The following is a 19203-nucleotide window of genomic DNA, read 5'->3' on the forward strand; positions in this document are numbered from 1 at the left end:
CACTGGGGTTCATGATGCGCTCCATGGTGTAAGGGCCAATGTACCTAGGATCCATCTTTCGAGACTCCGTCTGGAGGGGGAGGTCCCGAGAGGCAAGCCAGACCTGTTGGCCCACCTTGTACTCCGGGGCAGGGGTTCGGTGTCGGTCAGCGATCCGTTGGTTCCGGGCAGCGGTTCTGAGTAGAGCGGACCGGGCTTCACGCCACACTCGATGAGCTCGGCGGAAGTGGGCCTGGACTGATGGGACCGCCACCTCTGTTTCCTGGCTGGGGAATAGTGGAGGTTGGAAGCCATTAGTGACCATGAACGGAGAAATACCGGTTGCGGAGCTGATCAGGGAGTTGTGGGAATACTCCACCCATGGCAGGTGCATGGACCAGGAGGCTGGAAGACATGATGCCACGCACCGCAGGGAGGACTCCAGGCTCTGATTGGCTCACTCTGTCTGGCCGTTAGATTGTGGATGGTACCCCGACATCAGGCTGGCAGTGATACCTAAGGTTAGGCAAAAGGATTTCCATACCTGGGAGGTGAACTGAGGCCCCCTGTCTGAGACGATGTCTTGGGGAATGCCATGCAAGCGGAAAACATGCTGTATGAGGAGGTCAGCAGTTTCTAAGGCTGATGGGAGTTTGGGCAAGGGGACAAAGTGTACAGACTTAGAAAAATGGTCAACTATTGTTAGGATAGTGGTATTCCCTTCTGACGGGGGCAGGCCAGTGACAAAGTCCACCGCTATGTGTGACCAGGGGCGATGGGGAATGGGTAAGGGTTGAAGGAGTCCAGCTGGTGCCTGGTGAGAAGGCTTGTTGCGAGCACACACTGAGCAGGCGGCAATGAACTCCCGGGTGTCAGCTGCCATGGTCGGCCACCAGAAGCACTGTTGAAGCAGGAAGATGGTCCGACGAACCCCGGGATGACACGCCACCTTGGATGCGTGGGCCCATTGGAGCACAGGGGATTCCACAGACGATGGAACATAGTCGTCCAGGCGGACACTCTCCCTGCACGGCTTGTCCTAGCTGGGCCTCCTGGACACGGTCCTCCACTTCCCACCTGGCTGCTCCGACCACGCAGGCTGACGGAAGGATTGTCTCATTAGGGGTTCCCTCTCCCTCTGGGGTGAACTACCTGGAGAGGGCATCTGGTTTGACATTTCGTGAACCAGGCCGGTATGTGAGGGTGAAATTGAACCTGCCGCGGACGAGGGCCCACCTGGCCTGGCGTGAGTTGAGTCGGCGAGCAGTTCGGAGGTAAGATAGGTTCTTATGGTCCGTCCAGACGATGAATGGGTGAGCCGCTCCTTCTAGCCAGTGCCACCATTCCTGGAGGGCCAGAACCACCGCTAGCAACTCTCGGTTACCCACATCGTAGTTTCCTTCTGATGGGGTTAGGCGGCGGGAGAAGAACGCGCATGGGTGAAGTTTGTGGTCTGCAGGGGAGCGCTGGGAGAGGACGGCACCGACTCCTGAATCAGAAGCATCAACTTCAATGATAAATTGGAGGTCTGGGTGAGTTAATACTGGAGCACTTGTGAACCTACTTCTCAGTTTTTCAAAAGCAGACTGGGCAGCAGGCGACCAAACAAAGGGCTTTTTGACAGAGGTTAGCTGGGTAAGGGGGGCAGCGATGCTGCTATAGTTACGGATAAATCTCCTATAAAAGTTTGCAAAGCCCAGGAATCTCTGGAGGTGCTTGCAAGTGGCTGGAACTGGCCATTCTACAACAGACCAGACCCAGAAAAGATCAGGGCAGAGTTGCCCCATCTCAACCAGATACCCCAAAAAGCTTACTGTGGAAGTCGCATGTTTCAGCTTTGACAAAGTTTGTTTTCGAGTAGCCTGCTCAACACCTGTCTCACGTGGTTAAGGTGTTCTTCATGGCTGCGGGAGAAAATCAGGATATCATCAAGATACACGAAAACAAACCTGTTCAACATGTCTGAGTACATCGTTGACTAGGGCCTGAAAAATAGCAGGGGCATTGGTCAAGCCAAAAGGCATTACTCGATATTCAAAATGTCCCAGACGTGTGTTGAATGCAGTTTTCCATTCATCTCCTTCTCGGATTCTGACCAGGTGGTATGCATTTCTTACATCCAGTTTGGAAAAAAATGACTGCTTCGTGAAGTGGTGTGAATGCTGAATCTAGAAGTGGGAGAGGATACTTATTTTTGACTGTGATGCTGTTTAGACCTGTGTAATCGATGCAGGGTCGCAAAGATTTGTCTTTTTTCTCCACAAAGAAAAAACCGGCTCCTACTGGGGAAGAGGAGGGACGGATGAGGCCTGCAGCGAGGGAGTCATTTATGTATTTCTCCATAGCCTCTCTCTCTGGTTTGGAGAGGTTGTATAGTCTTTTGGTGGGTAACGGTGAGCAGGTCAATAGCACAGTCATATGGTCGGTGTGGGGGGGAGAGCGAGAGCACGGTCCTTACTAAAAGCCTCTTTTAGGTCAAGGTATTCATGGGGGACATTGGATAAGTCTATGTCCTCGGTGGGTTCTGCGGTGTGAGGAGGCTGTTCAGGAGTGGCTGACAGCAGGCAGTGTTGGTGGCAGTAGTTACTCCAACTGCGAATGGACGTGGTGGGCCAGTCTATGTGTGGGTTGTGCATCTTTAGCCAGGGCAGGCCGAGAACCACTTGAGTGAGAGGTGACGATATGACAAAGAGTTCAATGTATTTGTGATGGTTGCCAGACAATGCTAGTTTGATGGGCTGAGTTTTCTGGGTGACGTTCTCTATAATTTTTCCGTCAATGGCCAATTCCTTCTTGGGGGTGTCCAGATCGTAAACTGGGAGCTCGTGGTACTTAAAGTCAACGTCTATGAAGTTGTCATCAGCTCCAGAGTCAAGTAACACCTGGACTGGGAGTGTCTGAGTAGGGCAGTGTATCATACCCTTCACTTGGACTCGGTTATGGGAGGAGGTTTAGCTCACCAGCGTCCTCCCTCCTGCTGATGAGCCTGACCTTTTGGCTCGTTCCGGACACCGGGCAAGGAAGTGTCCCTTTCCACCACAGTAGATGCAGAGGTGGCTCATGAGTCGTCGCTGTCTTTCCTCCGGTGTCAGCTTGGCCCGTCCCAGCTGCATGGGTTCCTCTGCTGCCAGAGGACTTGGAGGGTTGGCACATGAGTCTAGAGGGCCAGGTGAAGGGGTGTGGGCAGATGAGGGGAATTCAAACAGGTTGGGTAGCGTGTAGGTGATCTCTGTCCCTATGCCTTTCCCTCATCCTGTTATCTAGTCGGATGGCTAATCTTATCAAGTCCTCTAGGCTAGTGGGTTCGTTTCTACGGCTACGGCTAGAGACCAAGCTGCAGCTTGGTCAGCCAGGAGGCTCATAATAAATGCAGTTCTTGACTGATCGGTTGAATAGGTGGCTGGTTGCTGACTAAAAACTAGCGTGGAGAAACTGGGCACATGTCCCTAGGTTACCTGAATACCTCGCAGGAATGGGAATGTAGGGCTCCCGGGGTAGGTGCCGGTCCAGGTGTGGGTGGGGAATTGGTGGCTGCGGAGACGGTGGGGACTTGGCTGGCGATGGTATCCAGTCTGCTGGTGAGTTGGTTAATCGCTGCAGATTGTCCATGATTCGTCGAAGGGTGGAATCGTGCTGATCCACCACTGCGCCTTGGGTCTTCAGGGCTCTTCTCAGATGTTCTGTCTCTGCTGGGTCCATCTTGGCCAGATAATTCTGTTAGGGCTTAGGCGAACGCGCGGACCCAAGGAGGCAGGAGACAGTGCAGTGGTGCTAAAACGGGTTCATTCGTCTTAGCCAAAAGGTCGGCAACAGAAAAAGGCAGGAGCCGGTGACTGAAGGCAGGCTGGCGCCTTCCCGGGATCTGGGCGGAAGCAACGAGGTCCTGGATCTGGAAATGGCAAGGGGGAGAGTTTGGTCAAGAGACAAACAAACAAACGGCGAGAACGCTTTCTCGAGGAACTTCTTCTGGATAGGGTACGCAGGCACTACCAATGAGATGGAATTATCTGGCAAAGTGGTGAAGACTGAACCAGGCTTTTATGGAGGAGGGGTGGGTAATTGCACATGGGGATCAGTTGTGCCTTGCTGCACTCAGCCCAGAAGTAGGTCAGCCACGCCTCCATGTCGCAGCCCATCCTGCAGGTACTCAGAGAGGAGGGGGGAACACTCAGACCATAACAGTTTTAAGTGAGGGGAAATGAATACTGAATGTCTCTACCAGTTTGGTCATCATATCCACATTAATAATGATCATTTATCATAATTTTCTGGTGTGTAAATATCTTATGAAAGCAAGAATAGTCATCCACAAAATATTGTCCCATTATTGATATGAAGATATCCAGTCAAAAATATTATGATGTTTAATTTTGTCACAATCACCCATACCTACTTGTAACCACGGTCCATATCGTTCAAGCCTGATGAAATGTCTCGGTCACACATTAAAGTCAATGACAAAACCTGATTTGCTTTGTTTTTGCGATTTTCTGAAAAAAGTATCAAGATGCTTTGGTACAAGGGAAATTGCTAAATCAGTTCTTGACCATACGGACGTGGAGCTTTCTTATTCATATTCTGACGTCCAGCTGATGTCGACTCTAACCTTGTTGTTTTAGCTCTTCAGGTGTCCATATTAATGTCACAGCTTCAGGCACTGAACACAACGAAACAGTCAACTGAAGACGAAGACAAGGTGAAGGGTAAGTATTTACCATTTGTCAGTGTATACGGTCAAGTAATGCCCCATTTATCACTACATATATGATCACTGGAGTGACTACGCCAATGTGGAGATGTGTTGTATACATCTTGTGCAAAACAGAATTTACTAGGTAATTTCCAAATATAAAGGTTATTTCTTTTAATTAGATGTGGTAATTACACTTATTGTTTTGGTCTAATAAACCAAAACAAAATGGCTACTACATATAGTGCCATGAAAAAGTATGTGCCCCCTCCCTGATTTCCTCTATTTTCTACATATTTGTCTCACTGAATGGTTTCAGATCTTCATACAAAATGTAATAAGACAAGGAGAACCCAAGTAAACACAAAATACAGTTTTTAAAAATATAATTTTATGGGCGTCTGGGAAGTGTAGCAGTCTATTCTGTTGCCTACCAACATGAGGATTGCCGGTTCAAATCCCTGTGTTACCTCTGGCTTGGTTGGGTGTCCCTACAGACACAATTGGCTGTGTCTGCGGGTGGGAAGCCGGATGTGGGTATTTGTCCTGGTTGCTGCACTAGCGCTTCCTCTGGTCAGTCAGGGCACCTGTTCGGGGGGGAGGGGGAACTGGGGTGAATAACGTGATGCTCCCATACGCTATGTCCCCCTGGCGAAACGCCTCACTGTCAGGTGTAAAGAAGCGGCTGGCGCTTCCCCCCACAGATCGGCGGGGTGAGCAGCAACCAGGATGGCTCAGAAGAGTGGGGTAATTGGGCAGGTACAATTGGGGTGAAAAAGTGGGGGATATATATATATATATATATATATCCCCCTGTGATGGCCTGGCGGCCTGTCCAGGGTATCTCCCCGCCTGCTGCCCAATGATTGCTGGAATAGGCTCCAGCGTGTGACCATGAGAGCAGGATAAGCAGTTCAGGTAATGGATGGATGGATGGACGGATGGATGTGTGTGTATATAAATATATATATATATATATATATATAATTTTATTTATTTAAGGAAAAAGGCTATCCAACACCAATTGACCCTATGTGAAAAACTAACTGCCCCCTTGGTAACTCAATCAACCAGTTAACCAATCAAAACAGCACACGCTGACTTGACATTGTTTTAATGCAGCCTGTTATTTAATAAATCAAATTTCTGATGAGATTGTTTTAACTTTTTGTCGTCCCTGTCAAACAAACCAAATGCTGATGATTATAATAATAATCATCATTAGCCTGTAACAGAAACACAAAGAAGGAAGTCTGGTTGAAGCAAGAAAGCCGTAGAGACTGCTTTTAGAAAAATTGTTTTTTTGTTGTTGTTGTTTTTTTATGTCTTTGTCCCTCAGAGCTTCAGGAAATAATAAATGAAAAGAATATTGAGCTCGCCAGCAAAACAGCACAACTGAATGACAAGAGTTCTCAGGGGCATAGACGTGAGTCAAACAACACCTCTGCGCAGATTTTCACATCTCTCCATTTTACTTTTGCATAACTTTGCTAAAATCTCCATTACGTAAGGGAATAATCAACATCAGCGAGATTATAGTCATTTTAAACCAATGCTGCATTCTTTTCAGTAAAGGTTGAAAGTTGACCCACTGAGAGAGAAAAAAAAAGTCATCTCCAATGGCCCTGAAATGTCATCTCTCTCTGCAGTGCTTCAGATTTTCATGGTACAGACAGAGGTTGAGCATTTGTACAACAACGACAGTGAGGCCAACAGAGAAAGGATTGAAGGTGGGTGGCGGGCGTTACTGGTGTACTTGGATCAGAATGATCACTCCTACACTCTTACTACTACTACAACTGCTACAATTGATGAGTACTTTAATGTCCTTTTAGAATTCATTGTGTGCCATACAGCAATTGTCAGATAAATCAGAGACAACTACCATACCGCCAGTTAATAACAACAGTAGTAACAGTGACAACAGCTACAAACAACAACAAGCATTACATAAAGTTGTATAATATTAGGGTGCAGCATCCACACAGTCATAAAGGTTTCATAAAGGAATATTCAATTTAAAACTTTTACAATAATTAAATATTTAGCTACAGTAGTTTGTTAGAAGTTGCACAATAAAACCCTGACAATGTGTGAAATTTGCATCCCTACTAACTGTGGTGCGATGAATAATTTGCTGACTCTACATACCCTTTACATAGCATATGAGACAAGTGTTTTTAGTGTAGCTATGTGACTGGTTGACAGATGTGATATAAATCCTGTACAAGAGGCTTTCTTGCTAGGCATGCTAGCTTAGTAAGTTACACTCGGAAGAAAAAAAAAATGCCGACTTGTCTAAAGATGAATTGGGTTAACCAAAGACAAATCTAAGTCTGACACAGTGGCCCAGTGGTTAGCGCTGTTGCCTCACAGCAAGAAGGTCCTGGGTTTGAACCCCAGGCCGTCCCAGGTCCTTTCTGTGTGGTGTTTGCATGCTGTCTGCGTGGATTTCCTCTGGGTGCTCCGGTTTCCTCCCACCATCATAAAGACATGCATGTTAGGGTTAATACTCCTGCCTTATTTATTCTCACTTTATCTGTGAGAATAATTAAAGTAATTAAGTAATAATATAGATTTTTAACCACATTTGTAGCATTTTAAATATATATACACTACCGTTCAAAAGTTTGGGATCACATTGAAATGTCCATATTTTTGAAGGAAAAGCACTGTACTGTTCAATGAAGATAACTTTAAACTAGTCTTAACTTTAAAGAAATACACTCTATACATTGCTAATGTGGTAAATGACTATTCTAGCTGCAAATGTCTGGTTTTTGGTGCAATATCTACATAGGTGTATAGAGGCCCATTTCAAGCAACTATCACTCCAGTGTTCTAATGGTACAATGTGTTTGCTCATTGGCTCAGAAGGCTAATTGATGATTAGAAAACCCTTGTGCAATCATGTTCACACATCTGAAAACAGTTTAGCTCGTTACAGAAGCTACAAAACTGACCTTCCTTTGAGCAGATTGAGTTTCTGGAGCATCACATTTGTGGGGTCAATTAAACGCTCAAAATGGCCAGAAAAAGAGAACTTTCATCTGAAACTCGACAGTCTATTCTTGTTCTTAGAAATGAAGGCTATTCCATGCGAGAAATTGCTAAGAAATTGAAGATTTCCTACACCGGTGTGTACTACTCCCTTCAGAGGACAGCACAAACAGGCTCTAACCAGAGTAGAAAAAGAAGTGGGAGGCCGCGTTGCACAACTGAGCAAGAAGATAAGTACATTAGAGTCTCTAGTTTGAGAAACAGACGCCTCACAGGTCCCCAACTGGCATCTTCATTAAATAGTACCCGCAAAACACCAGTGTCAACATCTACAGTGAAGAGGCGGCTGCGGGATTCTGGGCTTCAGGGCAGAGTGGCAAAGAAAAAGCCATATCTGAGACTGACCAATAAAAGAAAAAGATTAAGATGGGCAAAAGAACACAGACATTGGACAGAGGAAGACTGGAAAAAAGTGTTGTGGACGGATGAATCCAAGTTTGAGGTGTTTGGATCACAAAGAAGAACGTTTGTGAGACGCAGAACAAATGAAAAGATGCTGGAAGAATGCCTGACGCCATCTGTTAAGCATGGTGGAGGTAATGTGATGGTCTGGGGTTGCTTTGGTGCTGGTAAGGTGGGAGATTTGTACAGGGTAAAAGGGATTCTGAATAAGGAAGGCTATCACTCCATTTTGCAACGCCATGCCATACCCAGTGGACAGCGCTTGATTGGAGCCAATTTCATCCTACAACAGGACAATGACCCTAAACACACCTCCAAATTGTGCAAGAACTATTTAGAGCAGAAGCAGGCAGCTGGTATTCTATCGGTAATGGAGTGGCCAGCGCAGTCACCAGATCTGAACCCCATTGAGCTGTTGTGGGAGCAGCTTGACCGTATGGTATGCAAGAAGTGCCCATCCAACCAATCCAACTTGTGGGAGCTGCTTCTGGAAGCGTGGGGTGCAATTTCTCCAGATTACATCAACAAATTAACAGTTAGAATGCCAAAGGTCTGCAATGCTGTAATTGCTGCAAATGGAGGATTCTTTGACGAAAGCAAAGTTTGATGTAAAAAAAATCTTATTTCAAATACAAATCATTATTTCTAACCTTGTCAATGTCTTGACTCTATTTTCTATTCATTTCACAACATATGGTGGTGAATAAGTGTGACTTTTCATGGAAAACACAAAATTGTTTGGGTGATCCCAAACTTTTGAACAGTAGTGTATATATATATATATATATATATATATATATATATATATATATATATATATATATATATATATATATATATTATAAGATATATTATAAGATATATTTGCTCTCTTATTTCGTCATTTGGGGTCAGAACTCACAAGGTTTAGGGGTACTTCGTTGCAGCAGAAAAAAAAATTAAAGATTAATCCAAATAAGCAAGGGATAATCCATGACAAGGTCTGTGAAGTGGATTGCGTCATAATCCTTTAAAACACTGCTTGGAGTGGATTTTCCCGCTTATACCATGGACACTTACCAAAGAAGTGAAATAAAAAAATTCACTTATTTCTTATTGAATGATTTGGACTCAGAATTAAAAGGTTATGATGACTTGGCGGCCTGTCCAAGGTGTCTCCCCGCCTGCCACCCAATGACTGCTGGGATAGGCTCCAGCATCCCCCCGCGACCCGATTTGGATAATGGATGGATGGATGGACTTAAAAGTTAGCTGCTAAGCTACCTTTTAATGTTTACTGGTCTTGCAAGTGGTTCAGGGTGTTGCTATGGCTACAACGTATGGATTTAGAATGCGTAGTTTGACTCAAGTTTAATAACTTGAGTCGAACTACGCATGTGTTGCGTAGATGTTTTTAACACACACCCTCAAGCCAATCAGAGACCAGTATTCTCTGTTACCATAGTATAACCCAGTAATAAGCCCTGAAATATGTGAGTAAATATAGTAACTCTTTAATAAAAGCAAAAACCCACTCCAGGCTGCGGTATTAGGAAATTATACCACAGCTGTCGAAAATCTTGTCCTTCATATTTCATGATGCCCCCCCCCACTTCTCTTCTCTAACAGTGCTTCAGAATCACCTGAAAGGTTTGATTGGTGGAATTCAAAATGAAAACGACGAAGCTACCCAACAGAGTAAGTCCTCACTGATATGACAATACAAAAATAGTTTGCCAGTCTTTAACATGGTGTGTAATGTCTTTTTTCCATCTAGTTTTTCAACTAATGATTCTGCAATTTGAAAAAAGGGCACTCAATAAGGAAAAGGAGGACATAAAGGCATATGCAAAGAAAATTGAAGGTAGGAGGCAGTAAGCCCCCTAATTAAACACTTTCATGTATATATATATATATTATATGTGTGTGTGTGTATGTGTGTGTGTGTGTGTGTGTGTGTGTGTGTGTGTGTTTGTGTGTGTGTGTGTGTGTGTGTGTGTGTGTGTGTATATATATATATATATATATAATCCAGTGAGTCAAGTAAATTATTTATGAGACAGTACAAGCCTGTTTCACGCCATAAGCAATCAGCTCCTTATTTGTTGAGCACTTTCCCTACCGTTGAGTGTTTCTTTTAACAAAGTTTTATATATATATATATATATATGTGTGTGTGTGTGTGTGTGTGTGTGTGTGTGCTTTGTATATGCTTTATACAAATATAAATTATTATAACAATAATAATTATATATGTATATAATATTTATAGATTATAATACGTATATATGATATATGATATATAATAATTATATAGTATATGCTTTCTATATATAAATGATTATAATAATCATATAATATGTAATATAAATATAATTTATATAATATATAATATGCTGGCGGCGCAGTGGTTAGCACGGTTGCCTCACAGCAAGAACATCCTGGGTTCGAATCCCGGGGTAGTCCTACCTTGGTGGGTCACCCCGGGTCGTCCTCTTTGTGGAGTTTGCATGTTCTCCCTGTGTCTGCGTGGATTTCCTCCGGGGGCTCCGGTTTCCTCCCACAGTCAAAAGACATGTAGATCAGGTGAATCGGCCATACGAAATTGTCCCTAGGTATGAATGTGTGTGTGTGTGTGTGTGGGTGTGTGTGTGTGTGTGTTCCCTGTGATAGCCTGGTGGCCTGTCCAGGGTGTCTCCCCGCCTGCCGCCCAATGACTGCTGGAAACAGCCTCCAGCATCCCCACGACCCTGAGAGCAGGATAGGCGGTTCAGATAATGGATGGATGGATGGATATAATATGCTTTTCAGTTTTGTCATAGTACATATTGCAGAGTGAAAAGTGACAAGTAATCAACAACAAATGATTTCTCTCTCGTAGAGTTGGAGAATGAATTGGGGGACAAAAGAAAACTGCTCGAGGAGACAACGGAGAGGATGGTCTCAAGTAAAACGGAAGTCGTACATCTGAGTAAGGTTTTATCTTTTCATTACAGAATTATCTTCAGTGTTTATTCTGTTTTGCTCGTTATCTTAAACTTAGGATTTTTTAACAGCATTGTTGAACTGATATGGGCTGAATACTGAAAACATGGTGCTCTTCCATTTCAGCATCTAAAATAATGGCTCTTCTCGGCCAAATCAAGCAGTTGGAGACCAATCTGTTTAACCTCAATCAAGCTAGAATTGATAAGGCTGCAGGTAAAAAACAAAAATCAAACATCACAGAAAATATCAAGAATAAATTATGAGGTCAATGTAAAGATTATAAGATTTAAACAAAAATGAAACAGTCTCCCCCCCCTCCCATAATAATCTATTTAAACTGAATTGTTTCCAGAGGTTGAAAGGAAACTGGAGCTTATAACGAAGCAACTTGAAGATAGTAAAACTCGATTCAGGAATTCAGATGCAGAGAACGTCAAGCTAAGTATGCTCCGAGATCAAAGATGTGTCATTTCTTTATCCAAGATGTTTTTGTTAGTTTCTATTTGAAACTGAATTGTGGGTTGTTTTTTTTTCCCCCTTTTAGTGCTGGATATCGTTAATCTCAGCAATAATCTAAAAGAATTGGAAACAAATCTATCAAAAACTAGAGAGGTGGATGAAAATCAAATCGAAGGTTAGTCAAACATTGTTCCTTCCTTCAGTCACTTTAATCACTTTCTCAGTTGCTGTTATTAACACATCATGTTTTAAATAATTAGATATACATGGGGGCATCCGGGTAGCGTAGTGGTCTATTCCGTTGCCTACCAACATGGGGATCACCAGGTTGAATCCCCATGTTATCTCCGGTTTGGTCAGGTGTCCCTACAGACACAATTGGCCGTGTCTGCAGGTGGGAAGCCGGATGTGGGTATGTGTCCTGGTCGTTGCACTGGCGCCTCCTCTGATCAGTAGGGGCGCCTTTTCGGGGGGGGGGGGACTGAGGGGAATAGCGTGATCCTCCCACGTGCTACATCCCCCTGGTGAAACCCTCACTGTCAGGTGAAAAGAAGCGGCTGGCAACTCCACATGTATCGGAGGAGGCATGTGGTAGTCTGCAGCCCTCCCCGGATCGGCAGAGGGGGTGGAGTAGCAACCAGGACAGCTCGGAAGAGTGGGGTAATTGGCCGGGTGCAAATGGGGAGAAAAATCCCCCTGCCCAAAAAAAAAATTAGCTATACATGACGACAACATTAAATAGATAACATCCACCTCAAAACCAGTTGACCAGTCCACCAACAATAAACAACCTATTAATTTTTCCTTTATTCTCTCTCAGAACTACAGGAACAACTCCAGACTCTGGGCAGAAACCACCAACAACTGGAGACTAGAAACACAGGTGTGCTCAGTAGGCTACATTGCAAATTCTTCATTGAAACCAGCATATTGATAGGCGTTTGATGACTAGCTCACTGTTTCTATCTATTCCCTCTATCAGTGTTGGAAAAAACGGTTAAAGAACTGGACCTCTGCTGTTCCAATGTAAACGACGACTGTGACGGTAAGATAAAAATTGCACCCCACATCATATAGATGGGCAGGTCGTGCACTGGTTAGCGCGGTCGCCTCACAGCAAGAAGGTCCTGGGTTCAAGCTCCGGGGTAGTCCAACCTTGGGGCTCATCCATGGTCGTCCTCTGTGTGGAGTTTGCATGTTCTCCCTGTGTCTGCGTCGGTTTCCTCCGGGTGCTCCCGTTTCCTCCCACAGTCCAAAGACATGTAGGTCAGGTGAATTGGCTGTACTAAAATTGTCCCTAGGTGTGAATGTGTGTGTGTGTTGGCCCTGTGATGGACTGGCGGCCTGTCCAGGGTGTCTCCCCGCCCGTCGCCCAATGACTGCTGGGATGGGCTCCAGCATCCCTGCAACCCTGAGAGCAGGATAGGCAGTTAGGATAATGGATGGATGGATGGATGGATCATATAGATGTTCAAGTGAACTGCCTCATGCATTTCTTGAATTGCACATTTCTATGTGACAGATGTACGGAGACAGCTGGAACAAAGCTTGGAAGATGCTGATCAGTTACGGAGGGAGCTGCGAGAGAAAGACGCCATCAACAACCGAATGCAGCGGGAGCTAAGAGAGTTGGAAAAAGAAAAAAACGACCTACAATATAATTACAACAGTAAGTTCGGACATGTCTACAGAAGCATTCAACAGATCCGGGAGGTATCTAGCAGGGCAAAGAGCAGTCACTGCTGCTTGGTTTTACTCCTTGAATTTAATTAAATCAGCTTTTCAGCACCACGAGTTATTCAGCCACCAGGCTTCTTTACCTCTTTATCAAGTTACTCAACGGCCTCTCTGTGTCATTACTATCAAGGCAAAATGATCCAAGGTCAGTTTCTTAAATCTTAAGATTCCTGATTAAATTTCAGATGATTTTGTTCTATATCTCTCCTCTAGCCTTGGAAAATGAAAGGAAAAAACTTCAGGACATTATAGATGGTAAGTTTGTCTTTACTGCAGTATTTATGGCATGTTGTGACAAATTCAAGTTCTCCTGTTGGTGAACTATCCATTTCACTCCTTAGAAATAAAGATTTTGGACAACGAAACCATCCAAACAGGTAAATCACTCACTGAATAGTTTGTCATTTTGACACCTGATTAAACAGATGCACTTTTGCTGTGTTTATACATTCTAAAGGTGCTAAGCAGACACGTTACATTCAAATTGCGCCTTGATTTTATGTGGCAGTTCACAAAGCCTACAAATTACTGCATAAATCAGCTTTCATCCCTATGTAGAAGAAAATCTTTGCAACGTGAAATTCACTTTGCGATGTTGATTTCTATGTGCAATTTAATGCAAACATAAATGCAAGTCTGTGCACTTTTCTCCTTACAGATTTTCAGAAATTTGACCCAAACACAGCCAACCCAAGAGTCCTTGTATCTAGCGATAAAACCGAACTCTCCATTGACGCTGAACAGCAAGATGTGGTTGACCATCCAGGTCGGTTTAACGTGGCTCTGGCTGCACTTGGTAGGACTGGCTATTCAAGTGGAAGACATTACTGGGAGGTGTCTCTGGTCGGAAAACTCTGTTACAACCTCGGGATGGCCAGTGAATCTGCAAACAGAAGGGGGATTCTTAGGCTGCAACCTGCAAATGGTTACTGGACCATAACCTTGAATAAACAAGGTTTTTACAGAGCGATGGATAGGCGACCTGTCCCTCTTGAACACAGGAGAGCCGCCACATTGGGCATTCTACTGGATCACAGCAAGGGTCAGATCTCTTTCTATGATTCTGGTACCAGAGCACATATCTACTCATTTGTGGGTCAAGTGTTTACTGACAAGATCTATCCATTTATCAATACATGTACTGATGCTGACGATAACGTTCCAATTGTCCTCATTCCTCCTGGTCCAGTGACATGGATAAAATAGTCACAAGATTCGCTTCGAGTGGCTAATCCTAAATTTTTCAAGAAAGATCCGTTTTATCTAGCATTCAATTCTGGGCTGAAAGAAAACTATCAAATGTCTTTAAAGTTCAGTCAGAAGGATTTAATTTATTCAATTTATTGGTAATGTTACCGAGACCCTTGCGACTCATTTGTGAATATCTTATCACAGCACAAAGCACAATCCTTGGTCTCTATATGGAATACCGTCTGTATACAAAAATAAAACACAAATCTGTATGACAAATCTTTTGAAGATTAAAATAAAAAAATAAAGCAAGGTAATTTTGCAGTTGTTTATTTCATTTCTTGCTTGTATGGTAAAAAAAAAGAAGTTCAACATAAGAAAGGTGAGTCTCTTATGATGCATCAATACTCATTTCAAAACGCATAATCCTCTTTTTGTCCCAATGTCCTCAGGACAACAACTAGGAAGTAGTTTCACATCCTGGAATAAGATGTGAAACAGCTACCATATCGCAGTGGGTCTTAAATCATATCAAGGTGTAAACTGTAAACTAGAAACATGAAGATGAAACTAACATTTCTCAGAGTACGTCCTCCATTTTGAACTGGTTTAAATCTATTCATGACGATAGCGAACAAGTGTATGTATGAAATAAAATGTACACATTTCCTTTCCCATTTCACTTTAACAATCATCTCGCAACAAATAGAGTGTCTTTCAGGAAACAAAAACTAGTTCAACACTAGAACCAAACATTTTTCATTTACTATTGTTGTATTTGCTACACACAGTTGATTATAACCCTATCTTTCCATCACATAACCTTATCTTTCCATTACATAAAGAAAAAAAAAAGCCAAAATGATGCATCGAAGCTTTTTCCAATTGACCAGCATCCGTCATTCCCTTCCAGCAGTTCCAGCTACACTCCTGTAGAAATGGGCAACAAATACTGCATCCTTCTCTTCCAGAATGTGTAGGAACCGGTTCCTCTCCTCCTCACTCCATGACTCAAACCACTGAGTCCAGAGGCGCAGCTGGCATTCAAAGATGTTTGGTGGTCTGTCTTTAACCTTGACACAGAATAGGAAAAACATCGCTGATAACTATAACAGATACCACAACGGAAATCTTTAGGATTACATGTTAAATTTGAACAAAAATTATTACCACATTTCCTGGACTACAAGTCGCACTGGAGCATAAGTCGCCCACGGCAAACAAACAAAACAAAAAACAAAAACGCAATGTTGCGAGGAAAAAACATACAAGTCACTGCAGCGTATCAATCGAATTTATATGGCAGTACAGTATTTTCAATTGTGTCGCGACATTAAACAGTGCTATCTAGTTGAGAGGCAGAGTATTCATCCGACACAATTTAATTTTATAAGAAAGTCAATTTTATTTGTATAGCCCAGAAAAACAGTGACTTACAGTCCAGGAAATTAAATAATCAGATTTAATTTTTCCATGTGTTAACAAAAAAAAAAGTCGATCACAGCATGATAAAACATCCAGCAACATTTTTTTATTCCTAAGTAACTAATATAGTTTGTTTTAATAACTTTACCCATAACTGTTTTCAATCGCCTCATGAACTATGAGGGAGCGTTCTAGTCCTCATTAATATTCATGAGCTGACTTTGGAGTGACAAGTATGAGTGTGCTAAGTTTCATGTTTTCCCCCCCGCTTTTTTCTCCCCAGTTGTACTTTGTCAATTAACCCACTCTTCCGAGCCATCCTGGTCACTGCTCCACCCTACTGTCAATCCGGGGAGGGCTGCAAACTACCACATGCTTCCTCCGATCCATGTGGAGTCGCCAGCCACTTCTTTTCACCTGACAATGAGGAGTTTCGCCTGGGGAATGTAGCGCTTGGGAGGATCATGCTATTCCCCCCAGTTCCCCCTCCCCCTCGAACAAGCGCCCCAACCGACCAGAGGAGGCGCTAGTGCAGAGACCAGGACACATACCCACATCCGGCTTCCCACCCGTAGACACGGCCAATCGACTATGTGCATAACTGTAGTCCACTGACTTCCGGTTTCTGCTGCAGCGGTCATACCAGTTTCCTGTTTGTTGGCGTGTGCTGTTGACAATGGCATATTTTTCGCAATGCCTGAAATTCACCACGTATGTACAACTTGAAACTTTTCACCCGTTTGCTGGTAGGTGCAGGTGAAAGTTTGTTGACAACTTTGCGTATGTCGTTGTCATTTATCCGTGGTAAATCTTGCAGGCATCGCGAAAAATATGCCATTGTCAATAGTGCATGCCAACAAACAGGAAACTGGCATGACCGCTGCAGTAGAAACCGGAAGTCAGTGGACTACAGTTATGCACAGAGCCAATTGTGTCTGTAGGGATGCCTGACCAAGACGGCGGTAATACGGGGATTCGAACTGGCATCCCCGTGTTGATAGGCAATGGAATTGACCGCCATGCCACCTGGATACCTAAGTTTCATGTTTTGATCATGGAAGCACTGATACTGTACCAGATATTGGGCTGATACCAAGGAAAAATTAGGTATTGATAAGAAATTTTGCCAAAGACTAAGAGCCGATACCAAAAACATTGAGTAACATGTCATAAACAAAAGCACAGGGGCTTGAATTACTATATATTTGGCATTGAAGCCTGTATTTCTTTAATGGCGGAAAAATACCTAATTCTAACTCAATTATTTTGCCTATTGACCCCAAACTAATGGGCCAATACTTAAAAGCGTAACTTCTCCCCCAGGTCTGAGTCTAACTCCACCCCACTGCATAATTTTGAAAAAATGCTAAAAAGTAGGCCAGGAGCTGAGAGGGGTGGCAGGGAGAGGCTAAGGAGGGGCGGCTGGATGTGTGAGGTGGGAGCATGGGCAGGAGTAGCTGGGGAGATCTGGAATAAAGACACGGCGCGAATCACCAGCTCTCTGCCACACATCGCTATACCCAGTCCCCTCCATTGGCCCACCTCTCAGCACGGCGTCAAACACCATCCCAAGAAGATGCCCCTATTGCCGTGACGCGGACGCGCTGCAGACAGAAGAGGGCCCCGCGAGATGGGTGGTGGAGAGAGGCAGGAGACTGCTCCCCCAGTTGTCCAGTGATGCTTTTACTACTACTACTACTACTATGGGATGTAGTAGGTGGTGCTTCTACAGCTTTCAAAAACACAAGTCTGAACCATCCATCCATCCATCCATTATCCAAACCGCTTATCCTGCTCTCAGGGTCGCGGGGATTCTGGAGCGTATCCCAGCAGTCACTAGGTGGCAGGTGGGGAGACACCCCGGACAGGCCGCCAGGCCATCACAGGGCAAGTCTGAACCATTATGCCAAAATTGAAATGAAATAATATAACTATAAATTGAGAGAAATTCAAAAGCTTGGTAGAAAACGTAATATAGGTACAAGGTTAGCGAGTAAACTCCTGTGAATGATGAGTCTCAATCAGCATATATTTGAAAATGAGTGCAGTTTCACAGACTCGCACTCAAAGGTGGGGCTGGGGGAGGTGGGTCACCCCCCTCTGATTAGAGGGCGTTAACTGTTTTAAAAAAATCATTACATATTTAAGTCCCAACAGGTCGACTCTACGTCAGTATTGGCCTGGCAAGGTTCAGGGCTGATTTAAAACAGTAGATGGCGTATTGAGCCATTTTCAAACCATGAAATGCCGATTTTTATTCATTTGGTAAGAAATGTCAGTATTAACACCAGCACTGATGAATTGATTGGCTGTATGTAAATGAATGTGTCTGATGACATCATGAGTATCAGGGGGAAAAAACGTTTGTCAGCGTAAACCTTAACTAGGAAGCGCTCACTGAGACAAAAACGGAAAATCCGAATTCTACCTCTGACTTTTCAGTAGAAACAGTGTAAAATGCATGTCGGTTAAAGTAATAAATGATGTTAGGAAACTTTAGTGTTCAAATTTAAGCCCGACTTTAAAATGTTGATTTGCGCAATATGTAAGGTGTACCATTACCTGCAGAGTATTGAGGGATTCCAGGAGGGTGCACACTTTACCAGGCACAGCTTTACCAAGCAGGTCCTGCATGAAGCGCTCCCTCTGAACGGTGGTCCAACCCAAGAACCAGCTCAAGACACAACGCTGCTCCTGCAGGCTAATATATGAGATGGACACAGATTCTCCATCCGTGCATGAACTCAGAGAGCTGCATGACAGGTTCTCAAGGCTGGGTGGTGCTGCTGGTTGTGGAGCTGCAGAGAAGTCTTCTCGGCCGGTGGAGGAGCAGCTCAGCCAGTCTTGCATAGGTTCCCCAAGTGTTGGCGGATTTGCGGTATTGGAGTATTGAGTCCTAGAAAGAAGTGTGTTGGCTGGGGTGGGGGTCATATCAGCGATCTGATGCTGGGTTGAACTTGGACAGACATGGTAGAACCACGACATTTTAAAGTTAGGATCACCTCTTCAGTTTAGGGGCAAATTTAAACGTCCGCTGTTCTTCTTTCGTAAAGCCACCAATGCCACTACAAACCAGGCAGAGGATGTTTTGTGACCAATACCATTTAAAAAGGTCCGCGTAGTAAAAGAGTTAAGCTTGATTTTCGTTACATTTGTTTAGCATTACTGGTTTCGAGGTAAGTACTTTTGACACGTACGGTGATCATTTCTCACCCTTTTCCTCAATAGTCATCTTAATTTCGTCATGTCTGACCTGCAGCGGCGTAGCCTGTTGATTAGCGAGGTTAGCTACG

General features: G+C 44.0%; 2 protein-coding genes across 3 annotated transcripts in view; one reads left to right on the top strand and one right to left on the bottom strand.

Annotated features, from left to right (window-relative positions):
- si:ch211-14a17.10 (uncharacterized) overlaps positions 1-14510 on the top strand; it is a 41317-nt gene extending 26807 nt beyond the window's left edge. The window contains exons 30-44 of one of the 2 annotated variants that reach the window (XM_056293364.1): positions 4599-4682; positions 6009-6095; positions 6319-6399; positions 9740-9808; positions 9888-9974; positions 10992-11081; positions 11222-11311; positions 11451-11540; positions 11643-11732; positions 12378-12440; positions 12540-12602; positions 13080-13226; positions 13508-13549; positions 13636-13671; positions 13953-14510. In XM_056293364.1, coding sequence (XP_056149339.1) covers positions 4599-4682; positions 6009-6095; positions 6319-6399; positions 9740-9808; positions 9888-9974; positions 10992-11081; positions 11222-11311; positions 11451-11540; positions 11643-11732; positions 12378-12440; positions 12540-12602; positions 13080-13226; positions 13508-13549; positions 13636-13671; positions 13953-14500 — 1667 coding nt within the window. In that variant the 3' untranslated portion in view covers positions 14501-14510. The remainder of the gene's footprint in view (positions 1-4598; positions 4683-6008; positions 6096-6318; positions 6400-9739; positions 9809-9887; positions 9975-10991; positions 11082-11221; positions 11312-11450; positions 11541-11642; positions 11733-12377; positions 12441-12539; positions 12603-13079; positions 13227-13507; positions 13550-13635; positions 13672-13952) is intronic. The other variant, XM_056293365.1, reaches the window with a different exon arrangement.
- Positions 14511-15272: 762 nt separating this feature from the next.
- c14h14orf119 (chromosome 14 C14orf119 homolog) lies at positions 15273-19203 on the bottom strand. The gene is made up of 2 exons (XM_056293366.1): positions 18473-19203; positions 15273-15558 (listed from the first exon to the last, which is right to left on the bottom strand). The coding sequence occupies exons 1-2, from the start codon at positions 18893-18895 to the stop codon at positions 15385-15387; spliced, it is 597 nt and encodes a 198-aa protein (XP_056149341.1). The 5' UTR covers positions 18896-19203; the 3' UTR covers positions 15273-15384.

The sequence above is a fragment of the Lampris incognitus genome, chromosome 14 (genome assembly GCF_029633865.1).
Source record: "Lampris incognitus isolate fLamInc1 chromosome 14, fLamInc1.hap2, whole genome shotgun sequence".
Taxonomy (NCBI): Eukaryota; Metazoa; Chordata; class Actinopteri; order Lampriformes; family Lampridae; genus Lampris; species Lampris incognitus.

Coding starts and splice junctions, on each gene's coding strand:
- c14h14orf119 (XM_056293366.1), bottom strand. CDS start 18,895: ATGTCGTGGTTCTACCATGTCTGTCCAAGTTCAACCCAGCATCAGATC. Junction 15,559..18,472: donor AATCCCTCAATACTCTGCAG/GTAATGGTACAC, acceptor TTCTGTGTCAAG/GTTAAAGACAGACCACCAAA.